Raw genomic sequence first — 27132 nt, 5'->3', positions numbered from 1 at the left:
GAAAACAACAGCTCCATGACTCTGCATCCATGCTTTGAAGTTCCAAATATTTAAAAATACACATTTCTGTTTTCTTTCTTTTTCCTCTGGACAAATACGAAGTAGTGTTTAAAGGCTGAAAGAGAGTGCGTGACAAGTACAAAAAAACATTTTGAAAGTTAGCATTGTCATTTGCTGCTGACCGACTGTCCACATGATGCTACTTAGCAACAATGCTGGAGTGGCAAGCCACTGAGAGCCTCTTAAAATGCTGAGCCTGAGAAACAATAAAAATTATTTTAGGCTGGTGCTTACCAACTCTTCACCGTATGAATCATGATGTATAGGGGAATTTAGGATTTTGATCCTGTCCTACAATGATAGTATGCATAGGAAGATACAAAAGAAGGTTTTGTTCTAACAGCACTGTTTATGCCTCTTCTGTTGCTCTCTGTACTGTGCCTAGATTCTCGGGTTAGACTCTGCTCCACGAAAGGGGCAGTTTATATCTGCAGGAGCCCAGGAATAGCCCCAAACCTGGAAGAGTTGCAATTCCAGCCTTGTTTCCTCTGGAATACCTTATACCTTCCTATGGGCCTAACAAGCTAGCAGGAACCAACTTAGTTTTCTCCTTGCCTCCTGTTTGATGTTCCCTACATCTTTTACTTACTCTTGAATAATGGTAGTCAGCTTGAAGCTCATCACTTATATGTGAAATTGTATCATGTTATTCCATGTAACTCACTTAACATTATATTCAATTGTCAGTCACACAAGATATGATTTATTTGCTTAACCACGGATGTTTAGTTCCATTTTAGTCATATAAGGTTCCTGAAACATCTGCTTGGGGCTGGCAGATATATTACAGTTCTTATGGGAAAGTTCTCCCCTCTGAAACGACGGCTGGGAGTCAGGATGTCCTACAGGGCATAAAAAGCACTAGACACTTCCTCTTCAAGCAACTGCAGTCTCAGAACAGGCTTCTGCTATTCTTCTTAGCTATTCCTTGTCCTTACCACCCTGCATAACTTCATATCACTATCAAAGTGTCTCATCCCGTTGCTTACACAGATTCCTGGTCAATTATGAGCAAGAAGTAAAGGATAGAGCCTTGATAAGTTTGTTTGTTTGTTTTTTTCCAGACAAGCTTTTTAATCTTTCTAGTACAAATTCACAAAACATTTTGTAGAATTCAGCAACCTAGCTAATATTAAAATAAATGAAGAAAAAGAGAGGGAATAATCAGGAAGCATATTCTAAAGACTCAAAGATATTGCTTATATCACTCTTTGCAGATTGTTATCACAGAGTAAGATTTAACAAACACATACACATAAATAGGAATAACCTTGGCAGTTATTCTAGCTCATATATAATTATAAGACTAGTCACTTTTCATGCTTCAGTGCATAATGTGGTCTTCTACTGAGAACAGGAAAACATTCCTCCTTATGCACAGCTAATTGAATAGCAAAGCCTTTATGTCTTTCTCTGAAGCATCCAGCACTGAGCATTGTCCAAGAGAAAAGGATGTGAAACAAATAAAGTAAATTGTTTAAAACACTTTTTGATGTGACCCTAAACTTTTAGAAGATAGAATATACCTAGCTAATTGCTTCAATGTTCTCATAGTTAAAGAGACTTAAGATTATTTTATCGTCAACAGCATTTTTTTTTTGCATTAATAATATTACAAGTGTGCTATTAAGAGTTCACATTAGGATTCATTTCTGTTTATACACTTTTCTTGCTGTTAAAAGCTAAGTAAATACTACTGTTCTTTTACTCTGGGGAAACTTGAGGCAGAGCTTGAGTTACTTGCTTAAAACTCCATAAGGAGTCAGTGACAGATCCAGAACTAAGATACCGGGAATCCACCAAAGTTGTCTCTGGGAGGAAGTATCACTGTTACAGACCTAGGAAGCAACGTTTCCTGAACAAATAGGGAACAGATTTATTTTGGACTATGGAGAGTCAAACTAGCCAACCTAGAAGTAACAGTTAGAACAGATTTTTATATTGCACAGTTGTTGATATCTCAATAAAAATGAAAAGCTACGCTAAAACTCTCAGTTACAATGCTGCCATGTATAATCAGTCAATAGAACTTAGCAAAATGGTTCTCTGTAGCAACCACCACAGTGCACAGAGACTTTCCCTGCATGAGGTAGGTACAGCCATGAACTAAAGGCAGGGCTGTGCACTCATGGCTGTGTCCTATCATAAAAGAGCTCATGTCTCACTACCTGCTTAGTCTAAAAAGGCTAAGATGCTTCTACAATCCTGAATGGCTGTCAGGTAATCAAAAATATTGCCCTAAGTTTAATCTACCCCCGCTGCACTGAAGTGGAGCTTCAAGTATAAACAGTAGCTACAGACTTTGTGAATTCTTTTCTGAATGCCTTTTCACTTTGGCTGAAATTTAAAGTGTTTTTGCAAAATACAAAATCCAGATAACAAATTTATATAAAGTAATTTGTATTTTTATGATGCATGGGCAAATTTAGGATCATAATGTATTCATACAGTTTGCCTGAGGAGTGCTACTTTCTTTTTGTTCTCATCTGGTTTGTACTTAGAAGTTTTTTTGCATACAGACTCTCAGATGTATCTAGAATAAAATTCCATTCAAGCAGTAATTTTCAATTTCTTTTATCTAATAGTACAAAATCGAAAGTTGATGGGTGTAGGCTTTTTGGTCTAGATTTTTTTTTAAATAATAGAGTGACATGTTTAAGCTTTTCTCTTACCTTTCTGGAACAATATACAACTATTCTGTACTTCACAGAAAGAATGGTGGAAATACTGTAGAATAAGTAGATTGGCTTAGTAGCTGCACACAAAACTAATAGTAGTCATTTATATAGTCCGCCTAAGTTCAGCCTCTACATTCTATTCAGCCGTTGTGAAGAAAATTATCTTTTTATTGACAATGAAGAAGGCACAATATATTGCCTTTTTCTATTGTACCTTCTGATCCTATTATGCTCTCTCCAGCTAAACTCCAACTTGGTGTAATTACAGTCAGTGTACATTCTCTACCAATTTAATTGAAAATGTCTGTCCCTGAAAATATCTTCCACATAGTTGCTTCTTTTTGTTTGTTGGTTTGTTATTAACAAATTCAAAGACAGGTTAAATTCTACATCTAGGACTCTTAACTTACCTCCTTCATTTTTGAGCTCTTACCTTACCAGATTTTATGATATTTTTAAAAGATGAAAGCAGTGTGCCCATTTACTAAACTAAAGAAATTTCCTATTGAATTATATTTGTTTAATTTGCAAATAATTGCAACAATTTAGAATCAGTTGTAATTTTAAGGAGTTGTTTGTAAAATTACAAACCAGTTTGTGATTTTAAGGTAGTAATTTTTCTAACCCCATTGGAGTTAGAAATACACATTTTTAAGCATTCTGTGGGCGTTTAGGACATATGTCTGGCCATAACTGGTTGCAATATTTGTACATACAATAAAGGATAGTTAATTTTCAGAGGTTTCTAATATTATATTAAAATTTTATCTCAAAGAAAGAAACTGCTCCCCCTAGGCATTCCCATACCTCATAACTTCAATGTCATAATCCAAAGTAAAGCTCAAAGACTACTTGGATCAGCAGTCACAACTCAGCATCATTTTGACCCATAGCTAATTATGACTTTGAATGCTGGACAGCAGAACATGGTTAATGTTGTCTAGGGTCCTTTGCAATAGGCCACTGTCAGTACTTGTTTTTCTTTCTCTCAAAACAGTTTCACACTTCCAGAACTTTTCTTAGCTTTTGGACCTCCACAGATACATTTCTGAGAAATTTGTCACAGAACTGACATCCAAGTAAGTATCGGGTCAGGAGAGATGACTTTTCTAGGCTGCAAGTTTGAAATGCATCTCTGAGTAGCAAGTGAGAAAGCATGTTGAAAGGGCAGGTCTTACTCTCATGGCACAAACTGATGGTTCCTTTGGGGCAATGGATAACTGGGATAGGGGAATAGCTTTTATGACCAAAGCCATACAGTTCCTGAAAGTGCAAGAGAAATAATTGACACTATGCTTACAAAGGATAACTCGATTTAAGAGCCCTGCTAATATTGGGAGAACTAAGTAAAAAGACGTTTACCGTATCTAAGCTTTTCCACAACTATCAGTGATATTGGAGCTATTAGCTCAGGCTTTTCCCTATGTATTACGTATTCTAAATGCAAGCCCACCTCTGCGTGGATGAACTAAGAACATGAAAGCTATAACCCTACTTTACATCCCAAGAACTAGCAAATAAATTACCCGTATTAGAGTGGAAATATCATTTTTCTCTTACACACATACAGGTAGACAAATAATGATGCAATGTAGGGCATACCTTACCTGCATTTCTTAGAAATATCTAGGCCGAATGCTTTTGCTTAACTATTAAGTATTCTTGCATCAACAAAGGGAATATGAAACCAAGTTTTATTTCACAGGATCTAAACCTGTTTTACATTTGGTATAGTATATTTTTGCTGGACCTATTAATCTAAATGTGTTAAAATTAGGTTCCCAAATGTGGATAAACTCACAGGCACATGTGTGTTCATTCTCCCTCCCTTTCCAACTGTAGCAAACAAGATGGATTTGAAGAGGCTATTCAGCACATACCTATCAAAGTCGCTTTTGACTGTGTGCTGCTTTTCTACTTGCAGTGTTCACATTTTCAATATGATATATATTGGAGGAAAACATTATTTTGCACAAGATATTTATAAATTTCATTTTGAAGTTCAGTTTATGTTTTATGCTTTATACCATGTAGGATTTGAGGCATTTTAGTGCACAGCTTTGTTTTCATTGTGTGATTTATTTTGTTCTCATACTTTTCAACAGAATATGCCTCCCAAGTAGAATGATATTGCATTTCTCTCAGAAGATATCTAACCTAAGTAACTCTCACAAGATGTGGCCGAATTGCTGTTTAGTGACAGGATAAATATAGTGATAAACAAACTTAATGCACAAATAAGGGGTAAAGGGGCTGTTAGCTGTCAAAATGTACGATGTATTCTCTGGTATAGAAAGACCACACAAGCTTTATGATCAAAAGTCTGATCATCAAACATGCCTTACACAGGGAGAAGAGACTGAAGAAGCAGAAATTTAAAAAGTGGGTTTTTGATCTATGGAAAATCCTAACTACCCAGAACACAGGCAAAGTGCATATCCCTCCATGTCACTGATAATCTGAAATTGTCCTCCAGAAGAAACGATGGGAGGTTGTTGAATGAAGCTAGATGGTCTCCCAGAAGCATAGTAAAAAACAGATTTTTCTCTTTTACCTGACCAGGGAGGAAATAAGCCAGGGAACTGGATAGGGCAAAAATTCTTTTCTACACTTTTCTATTTTAGTGAACACTTATTTGTTTGAAGAAAGCTCTTATATTTTTGTATTGCATTTTTAGGTATCTGAGTGAAAAACAAAGCTGGAAGGTAGAGGGGGAGAGAGAAATAAAAAAAGCTCAGTGTGGATAGTGAATCTTTACGTAATGTTAATCAAGACTTTATTAAGAGACTTGAAATATTTAGGGTGGAGTTCGGCTGCAAATTAAGACTCAAATCAGACATCTACATTTAGGTGTATTAAATGTGCTAGGTGTCTAAATTCCCATTATAGCCAAGGTACCCTATTACTCTCTAGCTGACCAGCCACCTGGGATGCAGATTGCACACATAAAGGCATCTATTGTCACCTGTGATGCCGTAGGTTGTCTGAGACATCCGTGTAGTGCTGACAGTTGGAAGACTCAGGATGTATGGAAAGCATATGCCCTTCAGGAACAGCAGCTGGTGACAAAGGATCTCTTACACGTTTTGAGATGCGCTGTGTGTGGGCAACCAAGTCAAGCTCTAGGTTCCTATTTTAGCATGATGTGATTACTCTTTGGGTTCCACTGATTGTGCCGAGTAGATCTCCATCAGTTTTAAGGGGAACTTAGACAGCTAGCTTGCCAGACACCTACACATAAACATAAATGTGTATGTCTCAGTCTGTAAGCTGAATGCCATCTAAGTTTTTATGTTAGAACTGTTTCTGACATGTTTAATTCTACTTTCATCACCTCTTATCAGTCTGTTTTTTACCCTAGACTGGTTTGGCCTACCGCATTTTCAAAAATTTTTTTGAGTTGCCTTGCTGCTAACTTAGGCAGGAAAGGCTGCCAAGTGATGCAGCCGTGAGCAGTTAATCGACAGTCAGCCTTGGGGTGCTGGAAGATATAGACCATTTCCCATAATACTGATTCAGTATCCCATCTGCGGGATGTGACACACACTCCTTTAACTGTAGGCTAACCGGTTGTTGTGGGTGGCTGTGCATGATGTGCCCTCCCCGCGATGTCTGGTCTTGTTCAGTGACTGCAACCTGCCGCTCTGGGTGACTGTATTACCACTTCGCTTTTGCACATCCATTACAGAGAGACAAGATTTTGCTCTGAGGGTCTGTCTTCATTATATCCTTCTGCTCTACCCTAAACCTGCTCCCTTTGAAGCTCTCTTGACTCTACCATCACAAGCTGTCACATCAGGCCCTCAGTCTCTTTGTTGTCTGCACTCAGGACAGGCTAGTGCCATTCTTGCATGTGGAACTACAGTAAAACTGCAGCAAGCCTGGATACTGAGGGTGCATTATATATGACACCCTTACCTTGATATTATTACAACTAAGCTTGAGGATATGTAAAGGATAATTTACATGTTTTGTCAAAAAAAAAGAATGTGCCTTGTTTGATAGGAATGTTTTTGTGCAACTACTTGTAGTAAATGTCATTCCATAGGCTGAATTAAGTTGCAAGGGCTGCTGCTAGCACCACACTAGCCAAATGTGTGTGTCCTAATAGCTTTCTTTAGAGTGGCGTATGATATTTTCCTGTTTTCTGTTTTATCATCTAGTTTCTAGGGAGCTGTTTGTAATTGTGTGGGATATAAGAAAAAGATGAGTTGTTTTCCAATTGCATGAAGCAGTTTTAATGGTTCTACTGTTCAAATTCTACTGTTTTTCATTCCAGATCTTTTCACTGGTAGAATGCGCACTTACATTTGTAGAACTACAGTTAAGTTAATGAGCACATATTTTGTTGAGAGTCATCTGGAGAACTTTGTTTAACTAGCTAAGGAGTGCACAAGCCTTGAAAGATGCAACATCACAAGCTCTTCTGTTAGCATGGTGAAAACTGACCTGAGAAATTATTTTCTACAAAAACTAAAGAAACCTGTTGTATGTGAGGAACTTGGGAATGATGTTATAAGACAGGGTGTTACCTCAGAAAAAGCTGATGCAGGTTTCAGTGAATAAGACCTAGAATTCCTATATAATGTAGTAATTTTGGGTTTTTTTCATAAGAGTAATCCTAGTTTTCTGGAGAGTTTTAATAACAGTCTTCCATGACAAATATGTAATGCCTAAGTAGATAGTGGAACTGAATGACACTGGAAGCTGAAACACTGGATCTATAGTGTGATAAACAATCATAGAATAAGGAGCAAAAAAAAAAGCAAACCCCAAATTAGTTTCTGAATTCCAGTATTAGTTGGTCAAGATTGCTTAGCTAAAACATTTTGCGACTCACAATTAATATTATTATACATACTTCATATAATTAACTACTTAGATTAATAGCTGTTTAATTTTAAGCATTGGTTATTTTTCTTTTCATGTGTAGTGAAGATTGTAATGGAAATAACAAGATATTTTACCCTAGGGGAAAGGCAACAGAGAGCCAGGGTTAAAAAAAAAAAAAAAAAAAAAAAAAAAGTTCTTTAAAACATTATATTCTTCAGTTTTAGATGAAAGAAGGTCATGCAAAATGAATGCTTAACTAGGAAAATTCATTTTGTCTAACCTTTTACTGAATAGTTTTTCATTTAACATTTTTATTTTAATTTTTAATAACAGATATGTTACATTCATGAACAGAAACAAACTGGTTATCTGACAGCCCATTATCAAGTAAAAATTAACTATTCCTTACCTGCAATTAAAAGGAGCATAGCCTGTCCCTCAGCCAGGAGTTACGTCTTCCCTGTCCCTCCCAACAGAACACACGCATTTGCTTCTCCTCTGCCTGTGTGTATATATACAATCAGTTGCACCATCCTTGAACAGATACTGTACTTCTAACTCTCAGACCATCTGAGACTGTAAACTTGGGAAACATAGCAGAAATATCTCTTCTTGTGATATTCTGACATTTTCATGCCTTTGCAAAAAGGCAGTACGCATCCAAAGGCTCTGTGCCAGCAGAACATCTTTTCTAAAGAAAGTATTTCCCAACTGAGAAAACACAAATTTACACGAGGCCCCTTTTCAAGTGACAATATCAGTAGTAAGTTATAATTATTCTATGGTGTATGTTTGCTTTGTAGCCGGAATGATTAGGGTGATGATAAACTTAGACATTATTTTGTTCATAAGCTTCTAAGGCTACATAACTCTTATTGATAATGCTTAACACAAATGCTTTACTGAGATGTATAAAACTTAATTAGCATGATAGATAAGAAGTCACCTCGTCTAGCGACAGGAATAAACAGTGCTTGACACAGCAAATAAAGATTCACTATCCAAGAGATATTGTTATTCTTACCTCTTTTGCAACAATATAACAAATCCTCAAACAAATTCTATCTTAACTGAAAATCTTGTCTGTCTCCTCATACAATGAGCCAAAATCCTTCCTATAGAAGAGCTATTGCAGTTCTGTCATGCCAGGCAGGGACAGAGGATTTATACACAACCCACAACTTATTCCCTTTAGAATCAATTTCTGTGAAGGATTCTTGTATGGTTCTGTGCAGCGACTGTTAGGATATGTACAGATGCATGCAGATGCAAATTCCCAAGAGAATGAATTCCAGGTAGATGCTATATATTGGTCAAAAAACTGTGAAGCTGGAGCTGAAGCTTCATTCCAGCCGTGAAGCTAAAGTAATAAGGCTACTATAACCTAGGAAGAGTATAATTCCTCCTTTCTATCCCTGACGGAAATTTCTGAGTTTTGTGAGAAGATTTGTCTCTTTGGAAAAAAAGTATTCTAGGAGTAGAAATTGCTAATTTGGGAGATTGGTTAGCCAGGTCAGTATTCAGTGCTCTAGTTCCATCTTGTGCATAGAAAACATGATCTACCAATTTATGAACTTGGAAAGATTGAGAGATGTATTTTGGATTTTAAAAAGCCTTGAATTTGGATGCCTGACTTCAAACTAATGAGATCTATTTTGTTGCAAAAGCGGGAGTATCCCAGGAGCAGTCTTTTTCATGGTTTTGTCACAGCTATAGCTATAAAGTGATCTCTCTGTATTTTAAAGTTAGCTAGTGTTGTATGGTTAGGCTTCAAAAGAAGAATAGTGTAGGAAAGTTTTCGGCTTCTATATTGGACTTTCAGATGAAGGTTTGGGTCAGATAAATGAGCTTTATGAAGAGCACTGGTTTGGGTTTCAGATCTGTCTGCACTCTCTTCTGCTTTCCCTTTCCTTCCTTTCCCAGTGAAGGAGAGCTAAAGGGCAGAGCTGGCATAGGAATCAGATTATCTGAACTGATCATGAATATGCTGGGAGCTGGATGCTTAGCAGAAGACTAGCCTTCCAGTAGCAGCAATGGAGAAAGCAATCTAATTATCTTAAAGGCAGAGGATTTGCTTGAGTTGATTACCTTTCATAACAATGAACTAGACTAGGTTGGAGCAATGTCTTTTAAAACCCCGGTCCCTATGACATGTGATAAAACAATTTCAGCTACCTAAATGAGGGCTCTCGTTCCAACTATAGGCCAACTATAGGATGCTTCCTTGTTCAGTCATTTGTTAAGTTTATGCGCTAATATTTGCTTACCTCGAAGAGCACTGCTAAAAGTGAACTCTTCTTACTTCCTGATGCTGAGTTGAGGTACAGTTAATAAAGCTGTCATTACTTTGGGGAATAAATAATTGCACTATATTGGACAGATAATGAAGATAATCAATAAAAATTATTCTTAACAGTTTTAACTGTTGATAAAACATATTCCTGCTGTTTGGAGAAATATAAGGAACAGAATGACTTAATCATTTTAGGAGCTACTGACAGTATTAGGGACATTTGGAGCATATAGTTTCCAAATGCAATCTTTGTTACTGGCAGTGTCTCACCTAACACACATAGGATGACTTTATAGGTGTATTTTCCTCTTCTTCTCTTCCACTGTTTAAGAATAAACATGCTTGTAATACAGAGGGAAGGTAAAAGATTACCATATGGAAAGCTATATGTTTCTTTGAGATAGAGTGATTAAGAGCTTGTTAATAGCTTTCCCTTCCACCAAGCATAAGATATTTTTCATTTTCCTATTGAGCTTTCCACTGGAGACACAAAGGTGGGCGGAAGGCTGATCAAGACCATAAAATCTTATAATCATCTTGTTCTCTTCAGCTCACCATAGCATTCTGTCTAAGACAGATAGAAAGTTCTGTAATATTATATGGTGAATGCAGTAATCCTGAAACTTATTACTCCTGAGCAATGAGAGATGAAAGGTTCATAGAGGTCAAGAGATTTACTTTGATCTGTTTTGGACTTCAGTTTCTCCTACACCAGATTCTTAGTCAGCTATTGCTGAAGAATTTAAATAGAGCTGTGTTTAGATACTGGTACTTTTTATAGAAATTCTCCCAGAATGATATCTATAGCAATTCTTTCACACTTGCATCCTCTCTTAACATAACTGAAAATATTCCAGAGCAGTTTCCTTTCTAATCTACATATTTGTATCATTGAACATTACATGCGGATTTCAAGTGAATAGGTCGACATTCAGAATTAGTAGTTATTCCCAACAGATAATACATATACATCGTTTTTTGTTTTCCCCTTTAAGCAGTGGGCAATCTTATGTTAATGTAAATCCGTTCTTGGATTGCGTTATAGTACCTAACTTGTCAAAGAAAATGGCAATTCCTGGAAGATACTTCTGAGGTCTTGCAAGCATTTAATACAGTCAGTGGACATTTTGTACTTTTACTATTTAAGCTATGTCTTTTTTTTTCATGCCTTCAGGTAGTGGTGGCATCAGCTATGCACCAGTCCTGGCTTTGAGCTGAGCACTAACATTTAGCTGATCAAGCAAGGTTTCACATCCAGTGTACAGTAATATGATGTAGTTTAGGTGAGCTGTTCAGTTGTGCTTCTAAGGGGCACACTACAACTTAGAGTTAAGCCTGGAGATCCTCAGAAGGCAGCTTCACTAGCTTCCTTCCAGAGCTCATACACCAAGATATCCTCATATGCCTTGGCATAGGGTTTGTAGGCCTTCTGTGGTGGAGAGAGGGGGACTTGTGGGACTGAGGTTAAACCTTTTGACCTAAAAATGCATATACCAAACCAAAATATTTATAGAGTTTAAGCATATTTCTTAAAGGTCACAAATGAAAAAAAGATTTTTAAAAGTTTGAAACCTTTCTAAGACTGTGGTTTTCATATCTAAATAGTATTTCTTCTGTTTGTATCCTTGTTAGGAGTGCAGGCAGTGAATATTTAGGTTTAGTTTATGTAGGTTGGAACAAGGCAAACCAAATTTTTGTTTTATTTTACTTTATTTACTAATAGGAAACTCAAGTGAGTGAGTTCAGCTTCTCAGGTTAGTCAGTACCTATCAATCTCAACATAGTAAAGATGCACAGGATAAGTACTCTTATTTCTAGAACAGCTTACTTTAAAAACTGGGGTAGCTTTCTCTTTTTCTTGGTGCTGCTTTGTCTGCCATCAAGAAGGTAAGTTCTAAATTTCAACATGGCTTTGGAAAGGGAAGATGTTATACAAGAATTGATTTAGCCCTGTTCCCGCTACCTGTTATGTCCAGTTAGAGCAGACTTCCCAGTCTGTCCATGTCTTTAGATTGGAGACCTGAACCATCTGGTTAACACAGGAATTACCATTACTGCATGTCCTATATCTTGTTTTGGTTTTCTGAGAGCCTTGGACACTTCATGAATTTCTGGCAAGGAACAGGAGAGTCTTAATGCTATTGCAATAGAAAGACTATCTGCCAGTGTATCCAGACCTGTGTCTCTTCTGAAGAAAAATGCCTGACATTTTTGTTTAGTGCTTTGGTAATATGTTCATCATAAGGAATTCCCATCTGAAGAGATTCCCTGAAAATCTCCTTTTAAGCTGGCCTGCTAGTATATTTTATAGATGAAGTAGGTGTAGAATACTCAAGCAATGTGATAAAGTATGCGCCATTTATACCACTGATTGTGTTAATATACCAATACTGTAATAATGGAGATAAAAAGATCTAGCAAGACCTTCTCTAGTCAAAAACTGCTTTTATAAAATTTCTCTTGAGTGAATGCACATTCACATACACTGAAATGCTTGAGACAGATGCTTTTACTCTTTATAGTATTGCTTCTACAGTTCCCCTGTACTGCCTATACTACAAGCAATCCACGCAATATGAAGGGGCACTGTGTGCCCGTCTTGTCTCCAGTTCCTCTTATCCTTGAGAATTTCTGTTCAGCCTAGATGCAGCAAAGCACAATGGTAGGGCACACTAAATGTCACAGAATGGATATGTCTTAAAGCATATTGAGTGACTGATAATACACATCCTTTTCTAATGAGAAATAAAAACTTCCAGCAAAGAGAAAAAAAGCAAAGATTGAAGATACTTCAATGCTCTTTCTTGGATGGAGGTGATAATGGGGAGCAGTGATAGGCTACCTTGCTTTTTATGTGTTTGACTCTAATGGTTCTGAGGATGAATATTGATGGATGTGATTATTGGAAAGGAATCCTGTCATGTCTACATGTGAAAGTGGACAAGGTAAGAAATCAACTGAGGAAGTTTTGGTTGTTGGAGAAGCCATCATCAGCCCTTTCTCACAGGAGGAACTTAGAAAGCTTACAGTTTCTTCTCAAAGCCCCTTTTTCAAACATGCTCAAACTACTGCTATTTTTTAAACTTCGGGTCACGTTTATCAGAATGCAAATCAATATATCTAAATATTTGAGAGACTTGCAAAGCCTAAAACTCAAGTTTGCACTCAATCCTAGCAAAAGCAGAGTATTTACAAAGAAAAAGCTGATAATGTGTAGTAATTTTTAACAATCTTGTTTACTTCAAGCACTTCAACTTCTGAAAGTCTTTAAGAACTCTTGTAATTTCCAAAGCTTTGCTTTTGAAACAAGGTGCATTTTTCACATCCCTGTGCTGACATGTCATTACTGCTATGCATCATCCATTGTGATGAAAGCACTTTGCTCTGTGTCCTTGGGTTGTATTGGTGAGATATTTGAGGAAAGATGTTCTTGTTAACTAATTTTTTTTAAAGGACACATGTAATTCAGCCATACAGTAATGTCAACCTAGAGCAAGAATGATAATAGAGTAATTGTTGCAGGGAAAAAATCAGAGATTTGAATCATCTAGAGAGCCCCTATCCCTGGGATGTCAAACTCTTAGCTTGCTGATTAATTACCCTGGACTCCATAATAGATTATGGCTCTACAAGAACTCTAGCTTTCATTTTAGGAAGAGGTATACCTGTAGCCATGTGAATGCAAATAAAATCTTTTGGAAATATTTTGAAGTGGATCTGGCTTTTCAAGCCTACTGATATGTTACTCTGATACTTCTGAGAATTGTAAATTATCCCATGCATTTGAATTGTATTTTAGTTTGGAAGCATAGCTAATACAATTAAATATATAATGTTTTAGAAGTACAAGTTTAAAAATTTTTGGAATATTCTCATCCACTGATCTATTCCCTGTTGTTCTAAATCATGATTTAGATTGCTGATCATTTAAAGGCAATGATGAAATACAATAAGAACTGGAAAAGAAACAAGTTTATATTAATGAAGAAATCAAGTATTACAGGCTTAAGACTAGTGTCATGATTAACATAATTCCATACAGAATAATATTTTTGGAATCTTCTAGGCATTCTGGTCTTATTTGATCTTTACCAGTTCAGTTACTATACTACTAATTTTTTTTTCCAGTAAGCAAAAATATTTAGAGGACCAGCATTAAGAAAACTGGAATCTCATGGAAATGGTAGATTTTCAGTTCCATTTTGTAGATATTATAAGCATGGATAAACATTTAGTTAATCCATTACAAATTCTCATAATTATATAAGCAAATCAGTATATGTAGCTTCACTTTGATTTTTGAAGCTAAAGGGAATCACAATTAATATCTGATTTAACCTCCTGTGTAATACTAACTAGATGTGCATTTAGTATTTCCTTGACTGACCCAATAATTTCCAGCTGAACTAGAACATGTCTTTCTGAAAAGATTCAGTCTTGATTTAATGCCCCTAACTGATGGAGAATTATCATGTTATCTGTTGAATAGTTAATTACTCTATCATTTTTTTCTAGTTTGAACTTCACTAACTTCAGTTTTCCAACACTGAATCTCATAACGTTTTGTCTACTAGATTAGAGCTTTCTGCTGTCAGATTTTTTTCCTTCTTACAGGTAATTACTGGACATTTCTTAAGCTTGTCTGTGATAAACTGCATTGATTGAGCTCCATTTGGTCACTTATTGTAAGTGTAATCAGACAATTCCTTTACAAGTCCTTCATGACCATTCCAAGTAGATATGGCATAGTTTATTTCCATCAATACTCAGTGAAAATGAAATTATTGCATACTCAGATATTTTATATTTTTAAATCAGAAATTAGATGACAGATCATGCATCTTTGTGAAAACTTGTAATGGATTTTAATTATAAAGAAATAAATGATATTTTCAATGAAAATAAGAACAGCTATTGCCTATTTAAAGGAAAGGATGAGAGAAATAAAAGATAAAGTATATTCTGTAGAGGAAGCAACTTGCAAGGAATTCAGCTGATAGAAAAATAGTAGCTTTGCATATGAAGTTTTTCTGAACAGGGAGGAAGGAAGGGTATCTAAAGATCTTATGACCTTGTAAGAAATAGTGTAAAAAATCAAGACCTTCAATATGCCTATATTCTAATGGAGATGAGAAAAATAAGTAATACGGAACAAAAAATGCTTATACACCAGCTTGGAATTCATTAATGAAGTTGTTTTATTTGGGATTCTATTCAGCAACATGCTAAGCACTGTCAGCTGTCCCTCACCTCTGTGGATTTTTATTAGTTCATTATATGATTTCTTTAAACAATCTAATGTTCATATTTTCATGTTGTCTATGTACAGCTGGTTGCACAGTTGCCATGTGATGAGTTCTCCACCAAACAAGCATTTAAAAGTGATACTTTATCTTTGAAATAGATTTAAAAATTTTTTTGAGGTTTCTATGATGTTTACATTTGGTTTGTTACAAAGAATGAAATGTCAGGTTTTTTAATGGCTTTGCTATATCAGGCTAAATGGTGTATACTCTGATCAGTCATCATCTTTCGTTTCAACCCACTGATAGTGAATAGAAAGATGACAAATAGATTTCTGAGAGGAATTCCTAGCCAATAAATCTATATACGCATTGATTGACTGGGACAGCTTGCCTGTCTATGGCTTTTTTTGCTTAACTCACCCTGCCCAAATTACCTTTGGGAAACTCACCGAAGAGAAATTATTGATGTGCTCTGTTAGCCTCTTATGAGCAAAATTTTATGAGCCTTTACTAATGCTAGTTTTGCAGGGACTTGTTGGACGTGATTGCGGTGACTGTTGCTGCAGAAGTAAGACTTTTGCTATGAACAACTTATCATCTATGTCTGTTGAGTGTATATTCACTATGGTCTTGGAAATTGTTAAAGTGAAAATGTTTATTAGAAGAAAAAATGTAGGAAAGAAGTGAAGTAGATTAGTGATATCAACCTAGTCTATTTTTATGAATAACTAATTTGTGTTATATACAAGACGTTTCTAGACGTACAAGAAGTTTAAGAAACTCACAGTGTAAAAGACAAATGGGAAGAAAATTGCAGAAATGCTGTATAAATGCAACGGTCATTGGTACTGCTGATGGCTATCTGTGGTATGTCTATAATGTGAGATAAATAACTTTCACACTGCTGACTGTACTCCATGTCCCAAGTGTGGGTACTGCACTTAGGCAAACCTGAGCTCTGGGTATTTGTTGGCTGCCTGTACACGTGTGATGGAAGATGTTCTTGGACTCTCCAGTCCAGAAGGTTTTGAATCCCAGGCTTTGATGATCTCTTCGTGTGGGCTTGAGGTTATGAGTGACAAGTCTAAACTTAAAGTGAAGAAAGATCCTGAGCTCAAGTCACAATGTGAACGTGCCAAAATGTGTTCTATGAGCCCGTAGAATTGGAGCAGATTTTCCAGCATTCCACAAGCACTTTGAACTCTGCTGCCAATGAAATGCAGTTCTAGTGCTAATTTACTTCGCCTGGGAGGCAATCACTCCAATGTAGAACTTATATTGCTGCTGCTTCTTGCTGCTGGTTTACAGAGAGGAAAGACGCAGGCAGTCTTTTGGCTACATTTTGACCTTTAAGCTGTTCCTATTTGGCAAGGGCATCCTGCCAATAGATCTGGCAGATGGCAGCAGTAATAAAAGATGAGGGGAGTGCAAAGATAACTTTAATGAACAAAATAGATTATTTCTAAGGATCTATATGAATTTTCCAGCTAGTTCCTTTAGCAATTATATATCTTTAGGAAGGATTTGTATGCAGTGAAATGCTTTTTATGGACTAGCTCAAAATGGGGGTCCTGTGTCCAGAGGACAATGCAGAATACTGCTCAAAAAGGAGCATAATGAGCAATGAAGTTAGTACTATGACACAGAGTGATACAAAAATTAGCCAACTCACAGAAAAATCCTGTTGAGATATAGGATGTGCTTCCAAAGATTAAAGAATCATTCGTACCCTTGGAAAATTCCCCTCTGGAATTACCTATTTGAGAACACAACCATTCTTGCCAAAGTTAGACAGTTACATGAATAACACATGTAGATGCTGCTTCTTAATTTGAACATCTTTTCTCTAACTTATTACTGTTCTGCCTCAATGCTGCAACCTGTATTCCACGCTATCCTTATTGCTATTTAAAATTCTTTAAATATCATCGATGTAGAAGGTAAACCATGCTCTAATTCTGCTAGTAAGATTGTTCTCTCTCTTAACATTTGTAGGTGCTAATTTTTCAAAGCGATATATTTAGGAGAAGGATCTTTAAAATAAAGGTGATTAATCCTTGTCCTAATTACATATTTTAAGATAAAAATGTTGATTTTGTTCAGGGTATTTAAAATAATTGGCTGGTGCAGCTGTTTTCCCCTATTGTGTAAATCCTCCTCAATTCAGAGATTATTCATTTGAAAGACACTAATAGCTCCTTTGGGTCCTTTACAGCCTAGGGTGTTGATGCAGTTACCACACAGGGCAAAATTTTTACCTGCTAATAATTTAGGAAACACAGCTTGGAGGAAAGTTACTCAACCTTGCTGAGGAGACATTCCTTTCAATTAAATAGCCCTACAGTGCCCACAAGGCTTGGTTTGTATTATACAGTGCTATCACGAAGCATCTATGTTTGCATTGTTAGGACTGAGAAAAGGGGACGAAAGTAAGAGAGCTCAAAAGACTTACAGTTTTTCTACAGATGAGTTATAATGCCTTAGAAGTATGGCATTTAAACAGAAAGCATACTATGGAAGTGCATCCAGAAACAAGTCACGTTGACCAACTTGGTTAGACAGTGTAATATCATTCATTACTCATGCTTGAAAAGATTCATTCATGCCAGGATTCAAGATGGATTTTTCTTTTTCCCCAGATAACAAAGAGTTCCACTTTTCAACTCCATGTTTTTCAACCCGAAATTGGAAGCAAAGCTACAGAGGGACTTTAAAATGCTGTAGAGAGATTATTGCAATTATTGATCATGATAAAGAGCATGAAAAGTATGTCCAAGCATGGGCTGCATCCTAGAGTTTAAATTCCTAGTGTGCTAAGAAAATAAAATTTATGTTTAAATTCTTAGGGCAATCACATATAAAAGGAATGCAAGGATTAATATAACTAGCTTCTAAAAACAGATGCCATCTATATTAGGCAGAGATTTTATAACACATATCTATCTTTCTCTGGGGAACAGAACAGAACAGATGATAATTGAAATTCTGAAGAGTGATTCTCTCAAAATGTTTGTGATATACATGGGGCCTGCTTGCCAGTAGAATAAACAACTGAATAGAGGTGATAGTCAGATATCTCCAGTAATAGCTTTTCTATGTAATTTGCATTTAGTACTAAGACTGATAGAGAGGAGTATTTTCTGACAGGCTCCAATTGTCTTTCAGGTGGCAGTAATTACACACTGACTGGTATATCTGCATGATTAATCCATTCTTTTAGCCAAGACAATTTTCAGATTTTCTTCTGAAAATCACACTGTTTTCATACACTTGTAACTGTGAACTTCACACAGTTTCCTTTCTTCTAGTCAGAGTCATTTTGTATCCAGCTGTGGAGACTGTTCCCTGATGCTGTATGCTCTTCTAAGTCATTATCAGAGCTTTATTCTGGCTGACTCCTTTCTGTTCAGGAATTTTTGCTCCTTCTCTCTAAGTAATTGTTCAAATCCAAATCATATATAGTCTTATAGAGCGAACATGATACATGCTTTTGTATTACTAAGTGGTCAGGAAATAAAAATGAAGAATTTCCCTGGAAAAGATGCTAGATATTTCTATGGCTTTCTTATACTTCATGTTTTTGTGAAAAATAAGTCTGTATTAGGAAGATAAAAAAAAAAAAATCCCTGTTTTCTTTTCCTAAGATCTAGTGATTCTAGGCTAATTTTTACTTCATCCAAAGTCTACAGCAAAGGGGTGTGACAATACTCTTTCACTTAGTTTGGGCCATTTGTAATTTGCAGTCTAGCATACACAGAGTTCCAGGGATGGAGGCTGCCAACACTCCAACTGAGTGCACCATCTCTTACTTTATTTTTTTAATAAACCTGTTGTTCTGTGGCCTTAATGAAAACCAGCCTCATTTATCTGTGTCAGGTTCGCTTATTAATTAGGATAGCTCTAGTGGAAAACAAACATTTTTAGCCCCATGTGCTTTTTACTACTAATTAACTCAAATCCTGCCAGTACGTATACAACATATACATGTGTATACGATAATTTTATGTCTAATAACATAATATTATGATAGTCCTATTTCTAGATAAAATTAATGTGTGTGCTTTTATTTCTGGCAGAGTAGAATGGAAAAGGGGGAAATTGGGGGGGAAGGGGGGTGTTGTTTCAGAAGCTCTTGTTTGTCTTCCTTCCTGATTAGAGAGTGTACTGAAGGGGTTGCTTTATATCCAGAGCACTGCAGAAAGTGATCTGAAATGAAAACATGAAGCTTGGAAATGGATCCTGTGAAATGATTTCTACAATGTTTAGGCTGCACAATAGCAGAATTATCCCTCAATAATGCCAGGAATACTACACAAAAAGGACAGCATCACCCCACTGATCTCATTTGCAAAAAACATCCATTAAAAGGCAAACCTCTGTGGTTAAAATAAAAGCTTTTTCTTCCAAATTGGGGCTGCTAAACTAAGCTCAACCTTGCAGCTGAAATAAAATGGTTTAATCCTACACCACATGAAAGGAGAATGTCAGCAATTAAGTCAGACTAGAAAGCTTTGTTAGTGAAGGAATGCCTGGCTGGAACTTGCCCTCAAAGGCTTTACAAGGAAAACAGTCATTTATTTAGGCAATCTCTTGACAAAATACAAAAGAAATAAACTGATAATGGATTGGCACTTCAGGGGGACCAAAGGCTTTTAATAAAACTGCTCTGGACCACCCTCCTCCTCCTAAATACCAAACTGTCTCAGATGTAACCTTGCAGTAACCTTGCTGGAATGCGTGGCAGTGTGATTCACCAGGATACCCCTATTCTTCTCTTTTCAGGCCCCTGCTCACATGGCTATTGGGAATGTCAGAACGGCAAGTGTTACAGACCAGAACAAAGCTGCGATTTTGTAGACAACTGCGGGGATAATACGGATGAGAGTGAATGCGGAACTTCCTGCACCTTTGAGAAAGGCAGATGTGGCTGGCAAAATTCCCTGGCAGACAATTTCGACTGGGTGCTGGGGGTCGGCTCGCCTCAAAGTCTGAGACCTCCCAGGGATCACACGCTTGGAAATACAACTGGTATGTTGTCGGTTACGTGCGAGATATAATTATGTTCATGGAGCTTCTCGTACTTCCCTTGGGAGGCAACAGGAGGGTTCTACACATCTAATTAGGGTGTCATTTTTAATAAATTAAATGTGTAACTCAGAATCAAAATATTCATTACTGTTCTAAAATGACTTTAGGTTAGGAAAAATTGATTCTTAGTTGATTCTTGTTTAAGTAGTGCTGTATGTGTCAAGCAACATAATTTGTTACTTGTCAGGAGAGAGGCATTTAAGCTGGCTGCAGGCTGCAGGGATGAGAGCGCTAAGCTCCGAGATCTACTAGGTTCCGCTCCACCAGCATCTGATCTCGTTTCCAAGAAGCCCCAGCTCATGCCAGAATATGCTGCAACATTCTGAACATAAGAAAAAAAAAATCTGTATTGGCATACAGTATTTTGTGTGTTTGTATTAATTTTGAGTGGGAACAGAGTTATCTAAAACATAATTAAAAGCTTTTTTTCTGAAGGGTAATAAGATATTTTGATCTCTCCCTGAAAATCAGTTAAAGAGGATGCATAAGTGCCTTTTTACCTTAGAAAATTCCTTCTTTAAGCTGCTAAATCATACCTAAAGTGTGTCCTCATGACAGAGAGAAAAAAAATATACTTAAGAATTAAGAAACTGATCCAAAACTTTATAGTCAACCATAGCGTTTGTTCATAGTTCAATTTTAGATAATTTTAAATAAATAAATCTTCCTTGTTAGTGACAGTGCAGCTCCTGCTCTGCCTTGGCCCTGGACAAAGCACCCAGCTGTCTGTTCTTGTCCTTCCCACAGGCTTCCATGCGTTCGTCCTCTGCCTTTGAAGTTCCCGTAGCCCAGCCAAAGACATTACCAAAGCTGAGCTCTGAACCAACTTTAAATTGAAACACTCCACAGCAGAATTGCACAAAGGTGTGGGGCTTGCCTTTAGTAATTGTTAAATGCTTGCATGAGCTGTGGAAGGACAAAACACAATAAAACCAAAGTTTACTTGAAGATACATAGATATATACATAGAAACTGAGGGGGCTAGTGAAAGCTTGCCAAGAGACAAATGAGGGTGAAACAGGTACAAATAATCAGAAATTGTGTGTTCATGTTTTCAAATTTAGAGACAATCTAAACTGGCTACATTTTATTGTTCTCAAAGTAAGACGCATTACAAAAGAAAAACTCTTCTACCCCCTGCCAAGATGTGTCCCTGTCTTTCATTTGGCTTTTGAAACATCTAGTTCTGTTACAACACAAATTTCTGAGTTTATTGTATCTCCATGGTATGTATGTTGAATCAGCTCCACATATAAATAAAATGATTATTATTTTAATTGCTAGGCCTGGGAATTTACCCTATGACCTGCAAGTTCATGCATTTGTTGTCATGAGTGATAAAACAGGCCAAACTCTATTTATTACTCGGGAGCTGTGCTATAGACTGAAATCATGCTCTCAAATAAATTTATTACGAATTACTTTCACCTTCCACAACTTTAATGTGGTCAAATGCTTAATGTTGAAGGTAGAATCTGGCTCTACTGTTGGTATTGATAATGCTTAATAATTGTGTTCATCATAAGAGAATCAAAACAAAATTCAGCTTACTTTTTACCTGAATTAACAATTTTGTCATCTGTTGTAGAGACTGTAGTATTTAATAACTTTCTCATCCTCATATAAAGTGAAACAAAGAGGAATTTAGGCAGCATTTCTAAAACCACAACTCTTGAGCTTGAATCCAGCAATTGCTTAATTCTGACTCCCCTATTAGCATGTCAGTTTTCAATATTAAAATGTCTACATTTGCTTACGACCAGAATTACGTCACTCTGGCTGGAATTAGGCAACTTACCTCATTATCTCCTAACCAAGCTTGACTGCCTGTGAACAGTCCACAGGGCAAGTGTCCCACAGTGCTGGGCCCAGATCAAGAGGCCTTTTGGAGTGTACCGCATCTTGTGTCCATGTGTCACCCCCATCTCACCCCCCAGTCACACTCAGGTTTCCTTCCAAAAACAACTGTGGAAGTGTTTTTGTTTCAAATGGAAGAAGTCATTTTCCGTGGGTTAAATATATGCTGATGTAAACATTAACATGTTCAGCACTCATCCCAGCCTACCCACATTCTTCTAGCATGCCATGATAAGGCATGCTTTTGATATCTCATACGAGTTCGTGTATGTGGCATTTTTAACATACAACATAGCAGATGTGGGAAAAATAAGTTTTCATTTTCGTTATCTAAGCATATTAAAAAATAAAATATTTATCACAAGGCTGTCACAACACTTGTTAAATATATGCTTGACCTCAGGGAGGAAGCAACTTTCCCATCCAATAATATTATGGCAGACATCTGTAGTTGTACATGAACCAGAGAAGTGTAAAATTTAGAATGAACCCATTTTACTCCAATAAGCTTTTATTTCTCATTCATATAAATATTCAATAGATGTGCAGTTATAATTTGATATTATACTATTTTATACTATGGTTATAGTTACATGAACTATACCTTTGTTGTTTGTACAAGGGACAAAAAATGGAATTTGAAAACTTGCAATTTTTATTATACTTTGTGATTGAAATAGAAATGCAAAACTCGAAGCATATCACTTTCTGAAAATATTAACTATTTTCATCTATTTTTGCAATTTTTTCTGACTAAATAATTTGAGTGAAAGTTAGTGTTAATACACTAAAGAGTACAGATGGCCTAAAATAATTTGAATCGTTAGGGATTCCTAATGATTTATAAGTATATGGAGGTTTTATGCCTGTTTCACAAGTTTTTGTACAGTGTGACTTGCTATTTTGAAGGTGATCTTTCAGAAAACTTCATCCTGAGATTTGTCATAGTGTGGCCATTATATGAGGTACTGTCAAAAAAGTAGCTAATGCTGTTGGACAAGGAGATATGATCAGAGTATCTGGAAAATGTGGACATTCACCTTCTCACCTCTACATAGGCCCATCCAATTCTTAAGCTGTTCTCAGCTTATTCCCAATGTAACAAGCATACAAGGAAAATGATCTGGTGACTTTTACCCTAAGCAGAGATCCAGCTAGTATACGAGGTATATGGAAACCATACTTTATATCTTCTTGCATTTGTCTTGCTGAGTTTTGGTCATGGAATCTGATTTGGAAGTCCAAACAATTTTCAGTAATACATAACTTAATTTCAGGACAATTCCTGTATCTTGAGGCTACTCCGATAGGCCTAGAAAATGAAAAAGCCCATGTGAAGAGTTCGAGGTGGAGGGAGTCAAGCAGGACTTGTGTGATGAGCTTCTGGTACTTCATGTCATCAAAAGCCACAGGACGTATTCAAGTTCTCATTAAGGTAATCAAAAGATCTTTTTCTTTTGAATAGCTGATACCTCTCAGAGTGTGTGTGCTCTAGCAGGGAGCTTCAGCCCTCTGATGTTCTGTTAGAACCACTTGTAGACTTAAAGACATGCCACTGCTCATGTCTGCCAGGCACCTCTTAGTTTAGCGCTATATCTTTGTAAAGTATCACTTTTTATTCTAGTTTTTCAAAAAAGTTCTTACAAGACCCCTTGTCTCCCCACAGAAGTTCTTCTGAAGAGTCACAGAAAAACTTTTAAAACCTCTTTCCACTACTTTGTGTCAAACAAACAAAAATTGCCACATACTCCAAAAGAGCTAAAGATGGCATTATGGAGATGATCTCTTTATATCTAACTTCAGAGGCTCCTAAAGCCACTTTGCCTTTTCACTTATAGTAACTTTTTTTGATCCTCTCTGTGCCAGATCTATTTTCTGCCATATTGCTGTCATCCTTATTCGTATCTATCAGTGTGTAACCCTATGGTTCTGATAGGATGACATACACCAAAAAACATTTAGCAACCAGCAAAAACTGGAAAAAAAAATTTAAAAACCTGTCTGTATTAAATTATTTGTCTTCTTACATAAACAGGTACACAACATATAATCAGTCATCTTTAGGAATGGTATTTTCTTCACTAAACATGGGAAGACATAGCACATAAATCATGACAAAAGCAAAAGCTAAAGTTACTTGGTTACAATGGAAAACTGATACCATCCTTGAAAAGTGGCCCTTTGTTGTTTGCTAAAGAAAAAGCAATCCAATCTAAAAGCAAGCTTTAAGCCATAATACGATTTCAAATAAAAGGTTTAAATTAGTAACCAATACAGAAAAAGCAAATATTTCACCTCTCTGTGTGTTCTAAATCACCATAGGGCATTGCAGTGGTGCTTCAATATAATGACCAAATTTACCACTTCTATGTGTAGTAGAAGCCGTTGCAAGTGAGAGCTTGTGTATTTATAATTAAGTTTGTGTGTTCAAAGAGTACTGCTTATTCAAGTAGAAATCAGCAGTGCAATTTATTTGCTATGTGTCTGTTACGTCCTCTTTCTTCAGTGTCTCTAATAAAGTCCCAGGACAGAAATTATTTTGGCAAACTTCAGTACATTTTTGTGTTTTATTTCCAGTTGACATGTTGACTGCCTAGCTTTCAATTTTAAATTATTTCTCAAATAATCTGTGAATTAAGAGAGTGATTCAAATGGCTGGAACACTTCAGTGATCTTTAACATCTAAAAACACAACCTAGATTAAGTCAATCTGAAATATAAAAACAAGGAGCTCTTTGGCAGTCATTAGGAAATTTTTTCACAGATTAGTCCAAATACCTATAAATGGCAGCAGACCAATCATCGAGTAGCTGTGTGGATCATGAGATAAATTTATATAACTGTTTTTCCCAGAAAAGCTCAAATCCGTGAAGCAGGCAAGTTGACAAAACAGTTGTTTTTTGAAAATGATTTTTCTTTTGTAATCTATTCAAAGATAAAAAGCAAAAAATAGATGCTGTTACTTAGAATGAATTAGATAAAAAAATAAACATTTATTTTAACTCAGCGTTCATATTATGTTCCTATCATTTTACTCAAAGATATTTTATGTAGAGCTGAAATATTATAGGTATGAGCACCTCAGACTTGCTCAATTTTAATTGCAAACTAATTTGCCAACTAGCTTTGGTTGGAAATAAATAGGAATTGTATTTTGTGTGTGTGAGAATTTTGCACTCAGCTATACTGTTGATTGTGTACAGCCATTTATCACACTGAATATATGGCAGTATAAACAATTTTCTTAAAAACACAGACAAATAATCATATTCTGGTTTTATTGTATGCCGTGCAGTTAATACTACACAAGCAACTACTTCTGGTAACCTTCTAGTAGACCGCAAACCACTGAGACCTGTGGACATAGACTTTGAAAACCAGAGAAGACTCAATTACGTCTGCTTTTGAAATACTGCAAATCTCAAAGTCATTTTTAAATATGAAACTCTTCATTTTTGATCAATCTGTCATCTCATGACTATGCAGTGTATTTCTCATGAAGAGTAAAGATGCAAATTTAATCAGTGCTTAAAACAATAGATGGAGAATGGTTTTGTAAGTGTTGGACTCAATATTTTTAGACTTTGAAACTGGCAATGCTTTTACATTTGAGATCATCATCAGAGAAAAGGGCATTTTTATGGAGCTAGCAATAAAAACCCTGCCTTTAACTTTCTTCTGTTAGTAGTAGGCATATAGTAGCTTTTAAATGGGTCTTTTTTTCTTTTTCTTTTTTTAATCACAGTTAAGTTGGGAAAGCCACTGCTACAAAATGCTTGATAATATTTAAACACATAATTGCTTCTGAAACCTCAACTCTCTTTCAAATAGGAGGCAAAAAATGTGAAAAGAAAACCAAACAATCATCAAAATGGAGTTAAAAAAGAGATGTTTTATTCTCTTTTGGGATATTTTCTATAAAGTCTTTAAAAGTCTTTAAGTCTAGTAATCAAAATTCTTCATTTCTTTTCCTCTTCAAGACATAGGGATTTAAATTTTTTTTTTTTACCCAATTGGACCCTGAGCAGAATTTTACCAGACAGCAGTCTCTGATGGAAATAGCTTGTAGAGATTCTTTTTTCAATACTTTTTAATGTTTATTTATTAACGTTATATGCCTTCTATGAAATATTCTAGATAATATTTTCTTTCTCTAGGTTGTGGGAGTAATTTCTGTTTCCTGTTTGTTTTATCCTTATTCTACCAATACATTGCCCCCTTCTTATTTTCACTTAATTTACCACCTTAATAACCATTACAATCATTGCTTTTAGCCTATTTTAAATTATTCCTGTATCCAAAGGTCTTCAGCCCACAATTAATGACTTAAATGTGTTTAAAGGCAGTGTAAATGGAAGACACTTGAGTAAGGACGTTAGTATTGCATCCTGGATTGTTTTGCAGGAGATCAGCTTAGTTTTCCCATTCTGTTGTTTATATAGGTTCTTACATTAATTCTGTAATCTGAGTTTCTTTGTAGCAGCAGCTTTACAAATAAAATCTAATCAGTCAGTACCTAGTCATGTGAAGTCATACTGAAAGTTCTCCTGCTAGTTCAAGCTACAATATCAATATATCTCCACCTGCTTTGAGTATCTCTTGATTTAGACCAAAGTTCATGTCAGTGAAAATAGATCTGTAGACTGTGATTAATTGAAAAGGCAAGGGAGAAGCCATGACCCAGGGACCCAGGAGGGAATACAGGTTTCACAGCTTAACAAACTCTCTAGCTAAAGTCATCACTTAGGCTCGAAGCTGAACTGAGAGTGAACATCATACACACCAATGGCACAATATCAAAATATAAGATAAGGTAATATCATATGGAAAGAGAGTGAAGAATACATTTTCCCTCCTGCTGGGTATTACAGTGGAAGAGAAATAGCAATCAAAGGGTAAAAGCCATTTTTTGAATTTATAGTTCATTCTATGTCTTCTCTTAATATTAGGGCTTGTCCACTTTCAGAAAGGTTAAGCATATTGTTCATTATACTAATGAAATACTATCTTAGATTATGTTATAACCAATAAAGCTGCTGGCTTATGGAGAGGATTCTACAAAGCATGAGCTTTTGTT

At 36.1% G+C, this 27132-nt stretch overlaps 1 protein-coding gene across 3 annotated transcripts in view; it reads left to right on the top strand.

The window, feature by feature from the left end:
• The window catches only part of MALRD1 (MAM and LDL receptor class A domain containing 1), a 286556-nt gene that overhangs the window by 130753 nt on the left and 128671 nt on the right, over nucleotides 1-27132 (top strand). For all 3 annotated transcript variants that reach the window (XR_010387580.1, XM_064505959.1, XM_064505958.1), the window contains exons 27-28: nucleotides 19893-20138; nucleotides 23333-23490. Coding sequence is in view for 2 of the 3 variants with exons in the window: in XM_064505959.1 (XP_064362029.1) it covers nucleotides 19893-20138; nucleotides 23333-23490 (404 nt within the window). In the remaining variant the exon portion in view is untranslated. The remainder of the gene's footprint in view (nucleotides 1-19892; nucleotides 20139-23332; nucleotides 23491-27132) is intronic.

This window comes from Dromaius novaehollandiae, chromosome 2 (genome assembly GCF_036370855.1).
Source record: "Dromaius novaehollandiae isolate bDroNov1 chromosome 2, bDroNov1.hap1, whole genome shotgun sequence".
Lineage (NCBI taxonomy): Eukaryota > Metazoa > Chordata > Aves > Casuariiformes > Dromaiidae > Dromaius > Dromaius novaehollandiae.
This window is presented reverse-complemented; position numbering and strand designations above follow the sequence as displayed.